This window comes from Stylophora pistillata, chromosome 2 (genome assembly GCF_964205215.1).
Source record: "Stylophora pistillata chromosome 2, jaStyPist1.2, whole genome shotgun sequence".
NCBI lineage: Eukaryota > Metazoa > Cnidaria > Anthozoa > Scleractinia > Pocilloporidae > Stylophora > Stylophora pistillata.
In genome coordinates this window covers 7,020,698-7,039,128 of record NC_142520.1, presented here as the reverse complement: position 1 = coordinate 7,039,128, position 18,431 = coordinate 7,020,698, and the positions used below count along the sequence as shown (strand labels likewise).

The window sequence follows — 18,431 nt, the reverse complement described above, 5'->3', positions numbered from 1 at the left end:
CAATCCCACACAGAACATTCGTGAAGTCTCCGCTGGAACTCCTCGGGCGCGGAACTGATTCCGAAGGGGAGACGAATCCAACGGTAGTGGCCCCAGGGAATATGCATTGTGGTCAGCCGAGAAGATTGGTCTGCTAAACTAATAGTTTGGAAAGCGTCCTTTAGGTCAAACGGGGAGAAGACTTTAGCTTGATGTAGACGGTCAATGTTTTCCTTTAAGGTGGGAATGGGGCCTGATAATGGATTTTTTGATGGTTTACGAAGGGTCTAGGAAAATACGGACTTTGGCAGGTTTTGTGGTTGAGGCTGGACGCTCACGAACCACCATATTGGAGATCCAAGGGGTTGGGTCATTCACACGCTTCAATTGGCCTGAGTCTACCAGTTTGTCTAATGCTTCCTTAATGATTGCAATCTTGGGAGTAGCATAACGGTGAGGTGCGGCTTGAGTGGGTCTTACGGTAGGGTCAAGAGTTAATGAATAGGGCTCTCCCAGTTCTCCTAGACCCCTCAAAAAGGTAAGGATGGACTAAATTTATAGAACTAAATTTCAACTCACCAAGAGGTGGTAAAGTAGAACTTGGGGTCGCCTCGAGTTTCTGAATAGTGTCGACGTCATACTTAAGAATTCCCATCCGTGTGCTGTCAGAGAGACCTAGTAGGGGAGCGTAAAAGGTCTGAGCTGTGATGACTTGAACCACTATGTCATAAGATTTGCTACGATGAGTGCAGTGTAAAGCAGTTTGCCCCTGTGTGGGCATGACATTCTTGGAATAATCAAGGAGACGGACTGTGGAAGGCTCGATCTTAGCTTCTGGCAGCTGCTGAAGATAACTGGTATGGATGGTGTTGTAGGAGCATCCGGTGTCAACTCAGAAGCGAAGTGGGTGGGGGCTAGAGGATGCTAAGTCTAGGTCTAGGTTAACAAATATACCTTTAGGTGTGGAGTGCACATGAAGGACCTCTTGAGTGATGACGCATGCAGATTGTGAGTTAACAGGATGGGCGTCCAGTGATTCTGATACGGTATTCGCTAAAGAGGAGGAGCGACAAACTTGCTGTCAGTGGCTCCTTTTGCCACAACGATGGCAAGTAGCATTTGCTGCAGGGTAGTATCGCCTGGCTCAGTGCGTAGCCTTTCCACACCATTGACAAGATGAGGAGGAAATCACGCCAGGCTGAACATGGGGTTGACGTCGGGGTAAGCGATGTGGTGTCTTATTGCCAGCAGAGGCGACTTTATGGACCGTTTCTTCCAGCTGGTGTTTGGTGATAGCGGATTCCGTGTTGAGTCCAGCCTCAAAATCACGAGCCTTAGAGATTACTTGAGTGAAAGTGAGTGTTGACATGTCTTCTCGAGAAATGACATCACTGCAAATTTTAATTAAAGTTTCGTTTAGACCAATGATGAAAATATCTCTTTGATGGCGATCATCTACTTGTGTGGAGAAACTGCATTTCTGATACTCGAGGTGAACGAGCGTGTGCCAGGCTTGAACGCTCATACCCAGTTCCTGTTTGAGTAAACGAAGAAAGTTATGAGTACTTTGAATAATAGGTTCTTCGCCGACGTAGTGTTCTGAAAGCTGGGTCAACCATCTCGCAGGATGCCCTTTGTCCCCATCTGCAATTCGAGCATCGATGGTAACGGTCAAGAGGTCTCGTTCTGCTGGGGGAAACGCTCGTCTAAGAGCAGCCATAACTTTTGGCTGCCTCGCAGCAATCCAATACTCATTGCTGTCAACAAGTTTATTAGGATCCACGTAGTCTTCCATAATACAAAAGTCGCGAAAGTTCGGTATAAAAAAACTTGAACACACGTTGACGATCATCAGACGTCGCATCAAAGACCGGTCTGTCCTTTCCGATGATGATGAGAGGTGAACGAATTGGACACCAACCCGAAGAAAAAAACACGTAAAACAAGTGAGGTTGAGATAGTCGAACGAAGGCGAGAGTTACGCCTTTCCTAACACCATGTAATAACCCGTGAACAGAGACAGCAGACAACGAAAATAAAAGCACGTGTAGTTTAATGGCGAACTGAAAACAGAAGATCAAAACAAGCCTGCCAAGACTGACGGCTAACATGCGTGACGTGTGACGGGCAACAGTACTACGTTTGAGCGATGGAACTGATCATTCAGAGAACTGTCCCTTTTTTGTGTTTTTTTTTTTTTGGCAATTATTTCATTCGTTTATTTATTCATTCATTTATTCGTGAATAAATTTACTAGTCAGCTGTAACTACTATTCTTACAAAAGCAAATAGTTTTTGGTATTTTACAGGGAGTTTAACTCCTCAAAAATTAACAAAAGGTGACACCATCGTGAAAAATTAGTTATAAAAAAAGGGCATAATAGAATTCAAAGACGAGACAATAAAATACGTATCATAATCAAAGTTAAACAGAGCACTGTTTGAAGACGTAATCAGCCTCGACATGATACGTCATGTGAATTTCCGCCACATTCCAACTAAAAAGTCTGGGGCAATCATAAGAGGAACAGATACACTAATATGTGAAGGACAGACCGTGAAGAATTCTAACCTTGATCAACAGCCAGCCTCTAAACCAGTTACTCACGAACAATTTAGCTCGCAACTAAGGCGAAGTTTCCCATATTATTACGATAGTAAAAAAATTACATACTTTTAATTGAAAAAAATTACCTTTCTTGCACTTAGCTGAAAAAAAAAAACCGTTAAAGGCTACCGACTTTGGCAAGTTACCTTATCATCGAATTAGATTCCTTGATCCAGATATCAGAAGTGACTAACATCTTATTAACGATTTATTTACTCAGCTAATGGTGCAGTCGCAACTACCGACATCTTATTAACAGATCGAAAATAAATAATCGCTATAGATTAACTACCGTGCTCAGAATGATTGTATAAAACAGTGAGACAGTTGACTTTTGTACTCGCTCTGTCGAATCTATTCTTTCAAGTTGAGGGTTTTTCACTGAGCTCAAAATCATTGCAAGACTGCAATTCAGCTACCCACATATCACCAACATCGCCTGGATTAATCTGTGAGCTCTTCTTTGTGGAGTTTCCACTGTTTGTAGATGCAAAAATGGTGTTCACCTTTCTTTTGAATCGCTCTCGAATCTGCAGATAGACATGTAAAGTAAGAAAAAGAAATTCCAATGCATATTCAAGTTTGAAAACCACATTCTCTACACCATATGTGTGATTTTTCAAGTTAACTTACCTGGCTGTTTCGCAAACAGTGAAGAACGAAAATGAGGAAACCCTTGAACAAAAAAAATTGTTTTTCAGATAAATTGTGATTTGTGATATGACCGGAGATAAGTGCATTAAAGTTTTATTTCCATAGGTCTCAAAAAAACCAAAGAAATTAAATTACTTCTGGAGTCGTGAGAATCTCATAAACAGGGGAATCGCTTTCTTTTTTTAACTTTAATTTAATTCTGTTCTGTCTGGTTCAAAATTACAAGTTTCATATTATCACAGTAAAATGTTTGGTTATAGCTAAGCGATAGAACGCATTTCCCGGGCCCTAATAAACGTGAAAAGAGCCGTACGGGATGTTGTCACAACGCGAGGAAAGCTCATAAATCCCAAGCCAAACTCTATAACTTTATTAACCATCCGCTTGCAAACGGAATTGACCAATCAGACGATGCGTACTATGTTCACTATAGTATAAAGTGATCTAGGCATTGAAAATGGATAGGTTCATGTATAAAATTATGAAATTATAATATTTAATACTGACCTGTGTAGAGTTGAGGATGTTAAAAATGTAGGAAAAAGCTATGTGTAATGGCGACAAAAGACCAAATAGCCACGTGACACCCAGAAGGGGAATCATCACCACGCATACTCTAATGCCAATTCTGAGGGACGAAAACATGCGGGTTAATAGAATGCATATCACCGCTAGAAACATTTGTGGTAACCAGATCAATTTCAACAAAACCTTGAGGCAGCTAGACGTAAACTATCAAAATTACATCAAAACAGTTCTGTTCAATATAAAAGCTCCATCTCACCGTATTTGTTGACTTTGCTTGTCTCCTGTTGGCTGCATACTGTTCATCTCCTTAATGACTCGTACGAGTATCACCAAGTTGATCTTGAAGCGAGAAAATTATTGAAAATTTTTGCATTAGGGTATGGGTGTTGCACATTTCAAGTCATATACTAAAATCACCGACGATGATATAAAGAGAAAAATTAATAACCCGTATCAGAAACTTACCACTTCAATTGTAATTACGAATGTGACAAATATCCAAATCAGGTTATTCTCTGAAGACATCCAACAACTAAAATGAAGAAAGGAAAATTGAAATAAAATTAAGGTAAAATTAAAAATGTGAACATACGAACTGCAGTTCTTAAGAATCTACAAAATGATATTGCATTTTTATGATTATGTGATGATAAGAATAGGGTAACGATCGGAAGGGAAGATTATGGAGAGAAAAGGGAAGATTATGGAGAAAAAAGGGAATGTGACAAAAAATAAATATATGGACTAAATAATAATTTGATTAAAAGTGTTTGGAAGATTGGTCATTTTAATTTCTCTTCCTCTTCTCTGACCACCCTTGGTCAGAGTATCTGGAAAAATTGACAATACTGACATCCTTTTGAGAAGGGGTTTGAGAATAGTTAGTAAGGATACCAAAGCAAATTAATAAAAAGAGCCAAAACTTCAGGAAACAAAATTAACAATGTAAGAGAAGAAATACAAGGTAAAAAGAGAAAGAAAGGTGCGCCTCTTACAATTTGTCACTGGTATAGCTTTGTATCCCTTCTTTCCCAGCAGCGATACACAGTGAAATGGCCACCATAACCAGGGGCAAACCTATTGCACAATTTTACAGCAAAAAAGTGATTTAAAATGATTCATATATTTAAAAACATAATTTACAACAGTGAATGTATCAGGTAAGTTTAGCCGTAAAAAGAAAGTACCCCATGACATGACGTGATACATGTGCATCTTGGTGTTGATGTTATAAACTTTTACAACAAACAGGTAGAGATAAATTCCCTCGACCAGCATCCAACAGAAAGCAGCCATCAGGAAATACTGCATAAGAGCTGCTACTGTGACACACACACCCTACACAAAGAGGAAACGAAAACAGCAACATATGTCGTTATTTTCATGTTTTGTTTGATTATATTATCTTTGAATATATTCTACAAAACAGAAAAGCTGCCCACCTTGTTTTCTGTGGCATTTATTCCGGTAAGAAATATTATTTGTCCAGCTCCTAAAGCCACGGCAAGGCTTAAGCGTATTTGAGACAGAGGTTGACGGACATCTCTGGTAAAATAAAAAGTAATATACAGCACCAAAAAACAAAAACAAAGAAAACAAAACAAAACAAAACCACGTGGAAGGAAGCAAGAGAGATTAGTTACAGTACTCAGGTGAGCTTGAACAGTCAATGATAACGAGAGACGCCCACAACCTGTTGTGCAGATTTAGTTTCTAATTAACACCTAGGCCTTTCCAATCGTAGTCGGCGTGAAAAAATGTATCTATTAATGTATTTTCCCGATCTTTTGATTACAATACTTACGTGAGGAAAAAATACAGAGTTATTGTCCATAGCATTCCGATAATAGAAAGGCTCAATCCTACGTACGTGATGATCTCCAGAATAGTTATGTCCTTGGTGGAGAGCTGTGGCGCAAATAAACATAAAAAAGAGGACGATACATTAATTGACCACACGGACCTATTACTTGAAAATAACTTAAGAAAAAGATTACCTTTGTGCCACCGCTGAAGTCCACCAACACAGCAAAATGAGTCAAATGACTGCAGCTGCAAACTGTCTCTTCGGAATTGCTATTCGATGGATCCACATAACAACCCTTCTCTGAAAACCCGTCTGGACTAAAAAATTATGTTACAAATGAGAATGATGATCTTATACAAAAAAATCAAGGTTTCGAACATCAATTACGGTTTTCACTGCCTTTGTTTTGGTATTTCAGAGAAAAAAACCATCAATATCTTTTCGGTGATACTAACTAACAAAAAGGTATATCTTGGAGGAAGACAAGAAGAAACGTGTATTCCAAATAAAGATAGCGTTGGTAACAGAAACAAACAAACAACAACGTATAAAGCTTCCGGAAGTGTTCCCCCTGAAACTCTGTGGCAGTAAAAGCGTTAAGCTCAATGACAGCAAGAATATGGTAACCACCTTAACCAGATAAAAAGTTTAAGTCGATTACAATTCTAGCCCAGGTCAAGAGAATTGATCGCTCAGACTTCACCTCAGATTATCAAAACGTCAAGAATCGTCACCGACAATGCAATCTGACATCATGAATTCGTGAATGAATTCTTTATTTATATTGCGCCTTTTCTACACAATATTGAAAGGCGCAGTACCCTGCATCAATTTCATAGACGCTACACAAAGATAGACAACAACACCGGGCACTACGTGCCCTACTCTTTTCGAACAGTGTGTTGATTCTTTAACGTCCCACAAAACTTCTTATCACATACAAGGGCTTGTGAGACGGGACCTCTATTTATCCTATCCGAGAAGACCAGAAAGACTAACAATTTGCAGATATCATTACAAAGGCAGCACTTTCTTCTCAGTTATTTAAAGACCCAGAGTGTTGGTCAGGCCGGATTTGAACTCACGACCTCCCGCATAACAGTCCGGCGTTCTACCAATTGAGCTAACCGGGATAAAATTACATTGCGAAAGATTCTTCGAGTGATAATTTCCAATTCCTACACTCAACTTTGGACTGAAGAAATATATGATCTTAAAGCATGTTAAGGAAATGAATTTATTCAACAGATAAAGAAGCCTTGGCTGTGCTCTGTCCCATTGTAAAGCAAGCAGGAAGCGGCTAGAGCACGAGAGAAGTGTAGGGGGAAACGCAGTAGTAATTCTCGGTCATCATACAAATTGGTAGATAATGCGAAAACTTTAGCTACGAGCTTTAAATTCCGATGATATATGCTCTTTCAACCAATCGTAAATCATATAAATGCTTTACCTTATTTTGAAGCCACTCCAAAACGCGCAATGCTTTATTTTGTCAACAACCTATAAAAATATTTTTATATTACGTTATTCTCTTAAAAGCCAACCAACACAACACAGACGATCTGAAATTATCTTTCGATGTTCATACTGCTACCTCCAGGTTTTTAAACCTCAAGATGACATCTTGCCGTAGTTGTTCGGGCTTGGGATTCATAGCTGCTGTCACTATCTTAGTGTTTACGTACCTGTAAATAAAATTAAATCCTTCTAAAAATTACTCATGTTGCTATTACAGTAACCGTACCTCAGTATGCTGTAAAGCTTCATGGCAATGCATTGTGGTACCCCTTAACTTTGTATTGGAGAACTCCGTTTTCTAAAATATGTGGATAAAAGGGGGGTTCTTTTCGTGTTTTTTGAGAGTTTAAAGAGCAACCTGACCATTGGAAATTGTCCTCAGACGCACTCAAAAACGCGGTCCATTCAATATAAACACGTTAGGCACGAACTAATTTTTGATTATTTTATCTTTTAATGTCACCTTGGACCATCAGTTTCTTTCCGGATGGATTTGTTTCTCAGCAGTAATTCATGGAGATCTTTGTACACACACCCAACAACCACTGACCCTAAAAACAGAAAAATTAGCCTGTGTTAAAATGTCCTCTGTATAACCCCATACCATGACATCAGTCCAGCTTTACACGTACTCCAAATCCGCCACGAGCCAGACGCAAGTGATTTACACATTTTTCAAGTTTTCCTCCAACGTCTCAACTAGGTAATTAAACTCGAACTTTATGTGGGTTTAACAGTGCAATTAACGATGGGTTTCGACTTATCTGGACGTTAGTATTTTCTTAGCTATGTCATCATTTTCAGTTAAATTGTGCTTGTTAATTAACCGTAAAAGAATAAATAATGGAGCAAAATCCAAAACAAGATATTGTATAATTTAGAGTTAAAAATTTGGTTAGCACAAACCATTCTCAGCAAAATCTTTTGCAGAAATATTAATACTAGCTTGCCATTCATCCTCCTTGAGGAAGAAGTCAGTCCCATGGCGATAACCTTTTTGAATGGCCACAACTGTAAGAAGGAAGAAGGAGAAGCCTAAATGTTAGATGATGATTGGAATTGTGAGATAACATTAGCATATGTGGAAGTTTTATTATTATTATTATTATTATTATCATTATTAACACTTTTTAATATTTTTTTTATTTTGTACGCACATAAATTTAAAGAAAACGACAAAAATTTTTAGTTTAAAAGATATGTTTCGACAGAAACCTCTGTCATCTTCAGTTGATTAACAAAGCGTTACAAGTTGAGTTTATAAGTACAGGCTAATTAAGCTAGTAACAACAGAAAACGTGACAATGTGAAAATTACAAGGATAGCTTTAGATTTACATGATGTAATTGTTGATTCAAAGGTTGTTCTCTTTCAATGTGAATAGATTCTTTTATCTTGAGTTGGAAACTCGTAGAGGCGTGATCTAAGATCTGGAAAGCATTACATTACAAAAACTTAAACGCGATCCTGGTTTATCTCACCCAAATTTAATATATACTGTTGTTCTGAAATGTTAAAAATAGAGAAACAAACAGCACGAGCAAAACCAAATAATTAATCGAGCACTTTCTTCGATGCACCTAATTGAACTAACTTTTGAGATGAGAAACAGGCTAACTTACTGTGTTCTTACGGCTTCCATTTGTATGTATTTCTTTTGCCCAGGCAGTAGACAGAGCATTCAATTAGTCGATAGGTCAGTTAGTCAGTCACTAGTTAATCAATCATAAAGTCTCTGAATATTTCAACTCACCCATGTTTTGACTAGTGATCTTTGCAGATGGATTCGTTCCACTCAGATGGTATTTACCATAATTAAGAGCAAATTCCTCGAAGGCGACTGCCACCTCAAATATGGATCCTATTTTTGTTTTTTCTTCTTTATTACTCAGTTGGCCTGCATGGGGTTTCGTGATGTTCAGAAGGTTATCGGTGAAGTTTTGAAATACACGCACAGCCTCCTGTGAGAACAAAAATACCGTTATTTATGTTACTATGAATTGAGGTACTTGGCAAAATATTTACCTCAACAAAATCAGCTTGACGTTACAGATTAAAGCTTTGACGACGGTAATAATATTGGTAATGAGGACTACTCCTGGCTTGTATTGATAGTGTAATTGTTGGCAAGTAATGAATGGCTTTTAGTGGAGACTCGCAGTCCCGTTGGCTCTCTTTTAAGAAATAAAAAGGCTTTTTGACAGATCAAGATCGAAATTAGTCACCATCATAATTGTATTGAAGTGAAAGAGCTGCTCTTCTTCAGAAGACGTATCCCTGTCTACATTTTATTTCAATTTTCATTAAAAAAAAAAAAAAAAAATTTAGACAGGGATACATTGAAATAAAATGTATGCTTCAGTCCATGTTTAAAAGACCTTTGAAGCTTACGAATTGCTGCGTTCAGTTGGAGACGTCATTTTTGAAGCTATTGCATATTTAATATCTAAATATTATATGAGTCATGTGACAGATGAGCAATACGTGCAATCATACCTTCAAAGAATTGTTTCTCTTGATATCTATTTCAGTGAGTTTAGAAATAGAATCATTTGCCTGTCGTGAAGAAACACAAGAACGTTGGCGATTGGCAGAGGCTATGGTAATTATAATTACGAAGAGAAAGAGGAATTACAATACTCATGTGCCTACCAAATTCTTCAGTGCTTCCAATGTCAATGACGGAATATTCCAAGTTAATGATGGCGGAGACGACGATGGTGACGGAAATAACGATGCTGCTGCTTGCGATGATAATGTTGATGACAAAGAAACTGATAATTTTATTGATACTGACTCTGATGATGGGTTAAATTTTAATTCTGCAGTTTCTGACGCTTCTACACCTAATGACGATACTGCTGCTGCTAGCAACAAAGATGGTGATGATAAAGATACTGATGATTTTTTTGATACTAATTCTGATTGGGCTGACTCTGATGATGAGGTTGATTCCGATTCTGCCGTTTCTGATGCTTCTACACCTAATGACGATGCTGAAGACGATAGTAATGGTGATGGTAAAAGTAATGGTAACAGTGACGACGACGATGATTGCAAAACAACTGAATGTTGAGGAAAAAGCAAATTATCAAAATGAAATTAAAACCAAAATTGGAAAGTTATCGTAAGGCATAAGTTTATGAACCATTAAAAAAGTGCATAAGAGCCGCGAACACTCCAACGTAAAAAAAATTTCTATTTAGAATTCACTTATTTGATTTTACTCACAAGAAGTATAGGAGTTTCGTGTTCGTTGTACTGTTTGAATTTCAGTTGAGAAAACTTGATCTGTTGTAGAAAAGGCAGGTGTGATGATATTCGAGCTGTATAGATCTGAAGTGCTACAGAAGCCATTTAGACATTTAGTGCACCTGCAGTGTTTACCCCAGTCACAGAGGGTATGATAGACTCCCTTCGTGAAAGGTAATGAGTGGTAATTAGGCATGAGACTTCCACAGCATCTACCATTCCCAGAACATATGACCCCACCCTGAGAATTGTTAGGCCAGCTTCTTACTATGTGGCATGTGGGACTGTCGCACGTTTGTGTACAATCGATAGCGCTACAATGCATGCTGCACACTTTTACTTTATTGCTGCAATGCTGTTTACTGCACTTTCCCCCGCTGCAGCTTAGTTTACATGTTTTAGCATCACAAGTCTGTTCGCAATCCCCTTCGCCACATTCCAGATCCATTGCGCATGACTCTCTTTCTTCTTGACACTTCTGTAATTTACACTTTCCTCCACTGCAGGTCAGATTGCATTTCTCAGCGCTACAAGATTGTTCACACTCCCCTTCTTTGCAATCTAGACCCATTTCACATATGTTTACATCATCAGAGCATTCCTGTTTTTTGCACTTTCCCCCGCTGCAGTTTAGTTTACATGTTTCAGCATCGCAAGTTTGTTCACACTCCCCTGCGCTACATTCCAGATCCATTGCACATGATTCTCCTTCATCATGACACTTTTGTAACTTACACTTTCCCCCACTGCAGGTCAGATTGCAGTTTTCAGCGCCGCAAGTTTGTTCACAATCCCCTTCCCTGCAATCTAGACCCATTTCACATATTTCTACTTCATCAGAGCATTCCTGTTTTTTGCACTTTCCCCCACTGCAGTTCAGTTTACATGTCTTAGTATCACAAGTTTGTTCACAATCCCCTACGCTACATTCCAGATCCATTGCACAAAATTCTCCTTCATCAGGACACTTTTGTAATTTACACTTTCCCCCACTGCAGGTTAGATTACATTTTTCAGCACCGCAGGTTTGTTTACAATCCCCTTCTTTGCAATCTAGACCCATTTCACATATTTTGACTTTAGCAGAGCATTCCTGTTTTTTGCACTTTCCCCCGTTGCAGTTCAGTTTACATGTTTTAGCATCGCAAGTTTGTTCACAGTCCCCTGCGCTACATTCCAGATCCATTGCACATAATTCTCCTTCATCATGACACTTTTGTAATTTACACTTTCCCCCACTGCAGGTTAGATTGCATTTTTCAGCACCGCAGGTTTGTTCACAATCCCCTTCTTTGCAATCTAGACCCATTTCACATATTTTGACTCCAGCAGAGCATTCCTGTTTTTTGCACTTTCCCCCGTTGCAGTTCAGTTTGCATGTTTTAGCATCGCAAGTTTGTTCACAGTCCCCTCCGTTGCATTCCAGATCCATCTCGCATAACTGAACTGCATTGTTGCATTTCTGTTTGCACCCACTCGTCTTGCATTTCATAAAACAAGAATTATTACCACTGATACACTGAAGTGGATTGCAAAGAGCATTATTATTATTATTTTTATGACAATCCGTTGTACATATATTTTGTTTGCATGCATCATCGCCCAGCCCAAGGCCTGAAAAAAATAAATAAATAAATAAAAAATAAATAAAGTAAGACTGATGATGATTACCAGTCATGACATAAACTATGACAAGAAGAAAAGTCAGGCAAGACTTTTGCTGATAAAATTAAAAGATTTAGGCAATTGTTCAATAAAACAGGCGCATAGTTTTCATGGAATTCACCATTGCAGCAAAGTGAACACATAAACATATAGTACTACATCTTCTTAGACGTTTTGTTGTGTGGTATCGTTGCCGACCTGAATTATCATCACTCAGTGAACGTAATGAACTCGTGTCCTCATGTCGCCACAGAAACGAATCGTTACTGTGCATGCGTAGTTAATTCTACCGCCACGCCTCTTGTACAAATTTGTGTAGTATACAAGCGATGGTTATAATTATTCTTATCAAAGATTCCCTGATGAGTGAGCAATCACGAAACAGGCCTGTGGGGATGAAAACGTAGTCTTCCTATCTTTCTAACTCAACACACTCAAAGATATTTCTGAAAAACGGCTTTGAATTGACCGCTATTGTTTATTGGACTGAATTCATAAGTAAATAAATCAATGTAGATACTTAAGACCTATATAAAAATTGTAAATGGAATGGAAAACATACGCCGAACCATTTTAAAAGAAGACTACAGAGTAGTTGTTAAGCTACTAGAATCGTTAATTTATGAGAGGTTTTGAAATGCTGACTCCTCGTTGGTAAAGCATTACACCGGTATCGCAGAGGTCTTGGGTTCGAGTCCCGTGCAGGCCTGAATTTTTTTCAGGCCCTACTGCTTAAGTAGTGTTCATAACTGCGAAGATCGTTCTCGTACTAATTTTTTTCACCGCAGTTCACATATTGGATTTTCATATGTTCACAAACGTTAAGTATTTATTTATTTTTTCAAGAATTTGCATGTCATTTGAAGTGAAAAATCGGGCTTAAATTTTACCATCATCATTTGGGTATTTGTTCAAAAACTTTATATTTTTATGAAAGACTCCTGAGTTAAATTAGACTTAAAGGCTGGAGCTTATATTAAAAATACATTGGCAAATTAGCTCCTTGAAGCATATCCTTTAAAATAATTTGTCTTGGCCTCGTAATGTAAGTCGATGTTGTCAGCTGTAATGAAGGGCAAACTTGTCTAATTTAACACCACTATAAGTTATAGCGCTCTCAGGTGGTTTCGCCCGATTTTTAAAACTATTTTTAATTTTTTTATTTGCAAATACTATTCGGAAATCCATAGGATCGAATTTTCCGGGTATACTTATGATATATACTGAAGAGTATAAATCTTTTGAAAACAGCTTTCGTACTCACTCAGGAGAGTTGTTGATAACACGAGCATTCCCCATAATTGGCAGCTTCTAGTGATCATTATTTTGTTTTCCATTGTATGTGTTGAGCAACTGTCAACTGAAACAAAGAAAGCGTTTACTCAAATTTGCTGTCGCTGAGGACGTTTCAAAATGTTATTTCTTGGTATGAAAGGCTTGTGAGAATTATCTTTTCACAACTTTTCGAAAGATTAGTTGAAACCAGCTGCTTTCAGTGTAGGCATATGCGGCAAATTGACCATTATGCAAATCATTAACGTCAGATCTTTCCGCTAGAAATGTCTTCGCATTTCTCCTTTTACCACCCGTTTGGAGTTTGGGTGAAACATACCTGATAAAAATGAAATTATCATTCGGATAAAGTGTTCCATCAAAAATTTTAGAACTCTCTCCATAGGGTTGCATACGACTTGTAATGACAGAGCAAAAAGTTATCTTAATCTTTTTGTTTCTAAATGATGAAGCCTCAGGGTAGATATATGATTAAGTTTCGTTAGTAGTCATGAAAACAAAAATTAGTCAATGGTCATTGCTACATCTACTATTTTTTTATTTAGCCAGTTTACAAAGATTTAAGTCTTTCCAGAGCGTAAGCATAACAGAAGGCTTCGCGATAATAACTCCAATCAAAACGAGACTATCAATAAAGATTTTTTTCCTTTATTAATGTTAGCACATATACCGGTTAAGTGGTCCAGAGCCATCAATCATGCCTGTTTTTATTCATACTCCACAAATTGTTCTAAATGATACACACTAATTTTTTCCTCAATAAAAAAAAAACTGGGCATAGTAAGTCAAAAAAACTCTGTTTGATTTAATCGTCTAAAACTAAAAGGCTAATGCTTTCCTTTACAAGGTATGAGCGGGTTTCTTATCTTCACTGCATAAATGTTTAATAACTCATTCACAATGACGAATCGTAATGCCATACTTCCTTATAATTTTATTAAAGGGAATTGTATGGAGCTCTCCGAGATACTTACAGTGCAAGCCCCGTGTGTCTGTTCACGTATTGAACTCATCTGCAAAAAAAATTATTCATCAGTTTCTTTATTCACTTTTATTTTTTTAAGAAATCAGATATAGCACGGGAAACAACAATTTTTTCCAGAATAAACTTCAGCTCTCGTGTTGAGACAGGTGGAAGTAAAACGTCTCAGCGTTTTTTTAAGTCCTTCACGAGAAATTTATGAACAAAATTCCTTTTTAAGGGGGACTGCCTTGTAGACGGCTCCTATGGGATTAGCGTGTGAAGTCTATCTACAATGGATTTTCCTTCGAAATTCTAAAAGTTACCGTGAGAAGTTTTACAGTAAGGTCACCACTACTAGAGAGGTACAATTTTTTCTGCTTAACAGTGTCAATTCTTCAACTGTCATTTGCACAACGACAGGAGGTTGATAAATCAACAAAGAAATAAAAGCTGAGAATTCAGATAGAAGAGAGAAAGGAGAATAACATTTCGTCTTCTCGCAGGGTCCTCAATTTGTGAGGTTTTTCGAAATGTAGTTTAGATAAGTTGTCCAGTACGCATGCGTTTATTTTCATCATTCCGCAGAATCCATATCTTTGATTTAATTCAACAGGTTTGAAATAAACCTTTATTTACATGGCTGCGTAAGAGTTTCACCTTAAAAATCTACTGGGCTTAAATTGGGCTTATAGCTATCATGAGTTATCTATACTGAGCTCATTAATAATAATAGACCGATTTCCCAAATTACGTCCTCGTAATACAGGAAGATGAGAACTTCAAAGGTTTTTATCTCTTTCCCCGTCCTTATTTTTGTCCAGAGGCCGTCGTGAGGGCAAAATCTTCGAGTCCTGTTAGGGAACTCTAATGAATTTATTCTTTTCGGAGTATGCTTGTGGTACTAACTGAACTAAATGTATGTTTCTAAACAAGGCACTCAACTTCGCATCTGATTTTGACAACATCACCGCCGACGAAAGGAACATAATTATTCATGCCAAAAGCTCGATTTTAATCCATAAGTCTTGAACCAGTTTGTTATAATCATATATAGGTTGATGTATGGGTAGAATTCTTCTATGTCGATGCAGATGAAGTTAGAAAGGCGAGAATTGTACTAAAATTTCCAATCAACGCTGAGACTGGGACCTTTGATGCCCGCTCAATTTGAAAAAATTATCTATTTACTTTTTGCAAGGATAGCCCGCTCCTTTCCAGGGGTCTAGTACGATGAATTATGCATCATCAGTATACCCAGAAATATATCCTCTTTTTGTGCCATTTTGCAGGTCTCTCTAAGCTAGAGTAAAGAATGACGCCGTGCTCCCATAATTGAGCTGTGTAACATAAATGTTTAGAAATATGCTATCTCTAAATACCAAGTATATCTCTGCATATCGCCTCTTTTATCCCTGAGTATCAAAAATATTTTTGACAAACAGCTTGAATTCACCACTGTTGTTTATATGACTGAATTCATAAAAAAAATAAATCAGTGTAGCTACTTAGGACCAAAATAAAAGTTGAAAATGCAATAGAAAAACTACGTTGTACCATTTTAAAAGAAGACTAGAGATATAATTGTTCAGCTACTAGAATCGTTGATTTATGAGAGGTTTTGAAAAGCTGACTCCTCGTTGGTAAAGTACTACACCGGTATCGTAAAGGTCATGGTTTCGAATGACGCACAGGCCTGGTAATTTTCTTTTTTTTTTTTTTTTTTTCAGGCCCTACTGCTTAAGTAGTGTTTATAACTGCGAAGATCGTTCTCGTAGTAGTTTCTTTAACCGCAGCTCACATATATGATTTTCATATGTCATGTCAAGTGAAAAAATGGGCTTAAAATGGGCTTAAATTATACCATCACCATTTGCGTATTTGCGCAAAAACTTTACATATTTTATGAAAGACTCCTGAGTTAAATTAGACTAAAAGGTTGGAGCTTAGGAATACATTGCTAAATTAGCTCTTTGAAGCATATCCCTTAAAATCATTTGTATTGGCTTCCTAATGGAAGTCGCCTTTGTCAACTGTGATGAAGGGCAAACTTGTTTAATTAACACCATTCTAGTTCTAGCGCTATCAGGTGGTTTCACTCAATTTTTCTTTATCTGTTTTGCTTTTTTGTTATTTGCGAACACTATTCGGAGAGCCATAGGTTCGGCTCATCCGGGTATACTTATGATATATATTAAAGAATATAAATCTTTTGAAAAAAACTTTCGTACTCACTCAGGAGAGTTGTTGATAACACGAGAATTCCCCATAAATGGCAGCTTCTGGTCATCATCATTTTGTTTTCCACTGTATGCGTTGAGCAACTGTCAACTGAACCAAAAAAAACTTTAGTCAAATTTGCTGTCGCTGAAGATCGTTCAAAATGTTCTTTCTCGGTATGAAAGGCTTGTGAGAATTATCTTTTCACAACTTTTCGAAAGATTAGTTGGAGCCACCTGCTTTGAGTGTAGGCATATGCGGCAATTTGACCATTATGCAAATCGTTAACATCAGATCTTTCCGGTTAAAATGTACTCGCATTTCTCCTTTTAACACCCGTTTGAAGTTTAGGGAAAACAAACATGATCAAAATGAAATTATCATTCCGAGAAAGTGTTCCAGCATAACTTTTAGAACTCTCTCCATAGGGTTGCACGCGACGTGTAATGACAGAGCAGAAAGTTGTTTTAATCTTTTTTTTTTTTCTAAATGATGTAGCCTCAGGGTAGAGATATTAAGTTTCGTTAGCAGTCATGCTAACAAAAATTCATCAATGATCATTGCTACCCTTTGTTTATTTAGCCAGTTTACAAAGATTTAAGTCTTTTCAGAGCGTAAGCATAACAGAAGTCACTTCGCGATAATAATAACTCCAATGAAAACGGGTCTATCAATGAAGATTTTTTCTCTTTATTAATATTAGCACCTATATCGGCTTAGTGGTGCAAAGCCACAGACTGTGCCTGTTTTTTTTTTCATACTCCACAAATTTTTCTAAATGATACACATTAATTTTTTCGTCAATAAAAAATTGGGCATAGTAAGTCAAAAAACTCTGTTTGATTTAATCGTCTAAAACTAACGGGCTAATGCTTTCCTTTACTAGTAATGAGCGGGTTTCTTATCTTCACTTGAACACGCACATGATAGTTCACATGACATATGTTGATATATGTTTTCGTAATTGACCACTTGTTTCATTACCGTTGGTGTTTCTAAAACTTTCCGGGGAAAATTCTGAAAACAAGGAAAAAACATAAACTTCAAATAATAACGGTGAAGTTGGAGCATTTTTGTGAAAAAATGGTTGCCATCGTGAAAACAAAGAGCTCTATTGATGTTCCTATCGCTGTTTCGCACGAAAGTGTATTTTTGCTTTCGTAAAAGAGACATTTACTTCACAAAAACCTTCGAAACACCGATATATTTTTGGTTCCTCTTTTTCCGTTCACTTCTTGCTCATAATTGAATACGGTTTTGCGTAAACGCTGCAATTCAGACTACGTCTTCTACTGTAGCGAATATTAACGCATAATATCGAAATACTCATAGGAAAATAAAAACACTATCTGTTGCCAAGTTGAATCTAGTTGAACCAAACGCAACCTCTTAACAAAATTGCTATAGCATTTGATTCACCACAAATTTACCTTGCCAGTATCCTTGAAGAAGGCTTCGTTGATTGTTATCTTTTGGAAATCTTTGACAGGTCAAACAGCAAGTGTTGTTTTGAGCTAGAAACAGCTGTTTATTGCAATTGCAAGCATTTTATGCGGGAAATTGATTGTCATACAAACGACTGACGTCAGTTGTCTCCGCGAAAATAAGACGCAGTATGCCTTTTGTAGCCGTTTAAAATTTAAGTAAAACAAATAAAACTGGTACGAAACTGTTCCAGAACAGATTTTCCAACTCTCTTAACATAATAACGTGGGATGCGTGATGACAAAGCGAAAACTATATTTTCTTCTTGATGATGTAGCCCGGGGCTAAAAGTAAAGATCTAAGTATTAATTACTGACTAGCATTCTCTGTTTATTTAGCCAGTTAACAGTGAATTCATTTTTAGGGCCCAAATGCGTTGCCTCGAGAGAATTACGCCATTAGACTAAAATGCTTGTAACAGATCTATCTGAGATTACTTTTTCCCTTTCATGAATTGACAC

General features: G+C 37.4%; 1 protein-coding gene and 1 pseudogene across 1 annotated transcript; both read right to left on the bottom strand.

Annotated features, from left to right (window-relative positions):
- Positions 1-153: 153 nt before the first annotated feature.
- On the bottom strand, positions 154-2,090 carry LOC148736893 (uncharacterized; annotated as a pseudogene).
- LOC111319588 (uncharacterized) lies at positions 2,016-16,611 on the bottom strand. Its single transcript, XM_088750790.1, has 21 exons — positions 16,501-16,611; positions 14,279-14,317; positions 13,276-13,371; positions 10,326-11,960; positions 9,747-10,159; positions 9,591-9,650; positions 8,848-9,055; positions 8,001-8,105; positions 7,558-7,645; positions 7,171-7,261; positions 7,027-7,076; positions 5,767-5,893; positions 5,574-5,677; positions 5,212-5,314; positions 4,957-5,107; positions 4,765-4,846; positions 4,235-4,301; positions 4,026-4,108; positions 3,749-3,869; positions 3,221-3,262; positions 2,016-3,117 (listed from the first exon to the last, which is right to left on the bottom strand). Exons 3-21 carry the CDS (start codon positions 13,346-13,348, stop codon positions 2,950-2,952), a joined length of 3,771 nt encoding a protein of 1,256 aa, XP_088606916.1. The 5' UTR covers positions 13,349-13,371; positions 14,279-14,317; positions 16,501-16,611; the 3' UTR covers positions 2,016-2,949.
- Between the last annotated feature and the right edge of the window lie 1,820 nt (positions 16,612-18,431).